General features: G+C 41.2%; 1 protein-coding gene across 1 annotated transcript; it reads right to left on the minus strand.

Moving 5' to 3' along the window:
- Positions 1-790: 790 nt before the first annotated feature.
- On the minus strand, positions 791-3,480 carry SARC_00862 (hypothetical protein; the record flags this gene model as incomplete). The annotated part of the gene is made up of 3 exons (XM_014305436.1): positions 791-944; positions 1,553-1,845; positions 3,262-3,480. 3 exons carry the CDS (start codon positions 3,478-3,480, stop codon positions 791-793), a joined length of 666 nt encoding a protein of 221 aa, XP_014160911.1.
- Between the last annotated feature and the right edge of the window lie 538 nt (positions 3,481-4,018).

A 4,018-nucleotide genomic window follows, 5' to 3' on the forward strand; every position in this document is an offset into this window, starting at 1 on the left:
CAGGACATGTGTGCAATGGTTATACATAGGGGTATGTAATGAGGTTATGTATATATATATATATATATAAAGGAGTGTGTGGGTGATGGTAGGTATATATATATATATCTCCGGAATGGGTTTGGATGAATATACCAGATATTAAATAGCCTGCAATTGTGAGAGTGGGGTTGTGTTCCTAATGTATGCTACCCAAAAATCAGTTAAGGTGGTCTGCCTGTGCGAGAGAGCAAAGGGTCTGTCTATCACCGTGCCTGTAAACCATGAATGTAGTGTGTACACAATAAGTTATGATGCACGCAATATGGTTGGGCATGAGTGAAACACTGGATGTACATAGCGCATATATATATATATATACCATACGTCACGAGAGTCAGTACATTTACCACCACGACGCATAGCACAGATGACTATGCATGACAGCATAGTAGACTATGATTCATACCACACACACGTCCGTACGTAAGCAACAAAGCCAAATCAACCCATCAACCAATGCACTATACCATTAGACTATACGCAATCAAGCCACCACTGCCCAGTAGAGCCCGCACGCTCCACCGATTTGTACACGCCAGTGGACCACGGATCCAGAGTGTACGCTCACATATCGATGTATAACGCACAAGGCGATGCTACACACTTACCCTGACCAGTCAGACGGTTGGGTCATATTATAGAGAAATTGATTTTAGGGTTTTGGAGTTTAGGATTTTAGGGGGTTTTAATCCTGCATAAAACCCTAAACCCTAAAACCCCGAAGGGCAAATGATTCCAGACTGCACGTTCACACATACCCTGCCAAGTCAGACAGTTGTGTCATAATGTACGCAAATCCGCCATTTTTTCTAAATAAGGTCCGCACGCTCGCCCGCGAGATCAGTAGGTGAGAAATGCTCTCCAATACATGCGTGGCCATATCACAGTCGGCCAGCAACTGCCTGCATGAGTCATCGATGAGTCACGTCAATGGAATGTATGAGTCATTGCATACACGAGTGATGAATGTTATTAAACCGATATATATATATATACATATATATATGGGCGGGCTACCGCTGAGCTATAAGTCATTGGTGAGTCATGTCAATGTAATGTATGGTCATCCGTACGTCATGTACGTTATATATAAAAACGGATGTACCTTATATTAATAATAAAAACGCATGTACCTTAAATATAAAAACGCATGCTTTATCGAAGAGTTGTGTATACTATACCTAGATACAGGGGGCCTTGGTGAGCCATAGATAATACAAGTGGATGCATGAGTCATCGATGAGTCATCGATGAGTCATGTTTTACGGCAATGAATGTTATAAAGTGTAATAGCCATTAGGTGCCTATATACCATAGACACATACATACATAGATAATATAATACTGATATAATGATTAATTATCTACAGTGTAAAATCTACCTGGCACATATTTCTGTATAAACATAGACACACACACACACACACACACATATATATATATATATATATATATATATATACATATATACATATATACATATATACATACACATACATAAACACTCTACCTGGCACTTCGTCTCCGCCTCTTTGCAGGCGAGCAGCCCCGTTTGCCACACACACTCAAGTCCAGCAACGACTTGAGTACGGCACCAGCTAAAAAGGTATCTCTCTGAATAAGACGTGCGCAGAATTGTAACGCGGCTTCACGTGTGTCTTCTACTTTCACCAGCTCTATTAGGCCAGGCATAAGCTGTTGGCCCTGGAAGTGTATGAGATTGTCTTCGTTGTAGCTGGCGAGTAGAGACAGCCCCTCCAGGACAATTGGGATCGCCTGTACTTTGGTGGCCACGGTCCGTACCTGACGGGTGCAAGGTGCAAAGGGTGAAGAGATGAATATATAGCTTATGATGGTTCTGTATAAAAACGTAAATATATATATATATATATATATATATATATATATATATATATACTACCTACAGACAGACATGCGATATAAATAGAAATAGAAATAGAAATAGAAATAGAAATAGAAATAGAAATAGAAATAGAAATAGAAATAGAAATAGAAATAGAAATAGAAATAGAAATAGAAATAGAAATAGAAATAGAAATAGAAATATATCTCTATATATAATGTAGGTACGTAGAGAAAGCTCGTTGAAATGCTTGAGTGATAATCCGAGGTTGCTCGTGTCGGAAGCGTATGTGACTGTCTTCATTGAGGTCGGGAAACCTCTTCGAAATTATCAGTATGGCCTACACTTTAGTGACGTCTAACATACAGGGTTAAAGAATCTAGGGATTAGGGTACAACAGTTCTGCAAGGATTGACTAGGGTGCTATTAAATCGGCCTTTTTGAATAGTATCATCACGTGACCATACCTCCAATGAACATTAATCCGTCAACTCCGATTTACAAAACCCTGAAACCCTACACCCTAAACCCTGGAACAATGCTCGCTACGTCCCAGGAGTTTGTGCCGGCGCTCTGTTGCCACATCCTCGTCTCGCATTGTAACCCAACGCTATCCCCAGGCGAACAACCACCACACTCTCCCGAAGTATCAAATATGTGGGACTCTAAACCCCAAAAAACCCAAACCCTCATACAATCAACCAAAGTACCGAACATTCCCAACCGCCACCTCAACGACATACACCCACGCACACACACACACACCCACGCCATCGACTACTGACCCATAAAGCCCCTCCAACCCCCCCTCTCTTCACGCGCATGATCCCCTTCATTGCAGTCCTATCTACAACCAGTATACATCCTCTCATATACCACACATACCTTAGATCAGTATACATGCACTCATCAACAACACATACCTTCAAGTATACATCCGCTCACATGCCACACATACCTTAGATCAGTATACATGCACTCATCAACAACACATACCTTCAAGTAGACATCCGCTCATATGCCACACATACCTTAGATCAGTACACATGCACTCATCAACAACACATACCTTCAAGTAGACATCCGCTCATATGCCACACATACCTTAGATCAGTATACATGCACTCATCAACAACACATACCTTCAAGTATACATCAACTCTTATACCGCACATACCCTAGATCAGTAGACATCCACTCATCAACAACACATACATTCAGGTAGACCTCCACTCATCAACAACACATACATTCAAGTAGACATCCACTCATCAACAACACATACATTCAAGTAGACATCCACTCATCAACAACACATACATTCAAGTATACATCCACTCTTATACCACACACACCTTCAACGAGTTTGAGCTAGCACTCTGCTGCACCACCACCTTCGCCGCCTCATCCTCGTCTTCACTCAGAGCTGAGTCTGCCCCAGACTCGTCTGACGAGTCGGTGTCTAGCAGACTCTTCTGTGTGTTGGGGTGTGAGTGTCCCTGTGCTCCGGTGCTTTCAGCTGTGTTTGTGCGTGCTACCCCCCCGGGCGGTTGGGTGGGCACATAACGCTTCATGAGCCGACAGAAGGCGTCTAATACGTTTACCTGTGTGCGTGTGCGTGTATGTATGTATGTATGTATGTTATGTATGTATGTATGTATGTATGTATGTATGTATGTATGTATGTATGTATGTATGTATGTACGTACGTACGTACGCATGTATGTATGTATGTATGTATGAATATATGTATGTATGTAAATATGTATACATGTATTATATATATATGTGTATATGTGTGTATAAACTTGAGGGTCAAAAGGGGTCCAGATGGTACTACAGGTACATCAATGTGATTGTAGAGATTTGGGAGAAGTTGGGATGAATGAGTTTGTGCAGGCCATCGCTCTAGCAGTTCGGTGGGCGGTAGTCGCTTTCTGAGACGGCAGAAGATGTTCAATACGTTCGCCTGTCTCTACGCGTGCATCAAGTAAGGGTTGAAAATGTGATGTGATGTATATGTGTTGTTATATGTGTATGTATGTGTTTTATACGGATTATATTTATATGTATATGCAAACAAATAAATATTATATATAAACATGTTTATAT

The sequence above is a fragment of the Sphaeroforma arctica genome, assembly GCF_001186125.1.
Source record: "Sphaeroforma arctica JP610 unplaced genomic scaffold supercont1.30, whole genome shotgun sequence".
Classification (NCBI taxonomy): Eukaryota; class Ichthyosporea; order Ichthyophonida; genus Sphaeroforma; species Sphaeroforma arctica.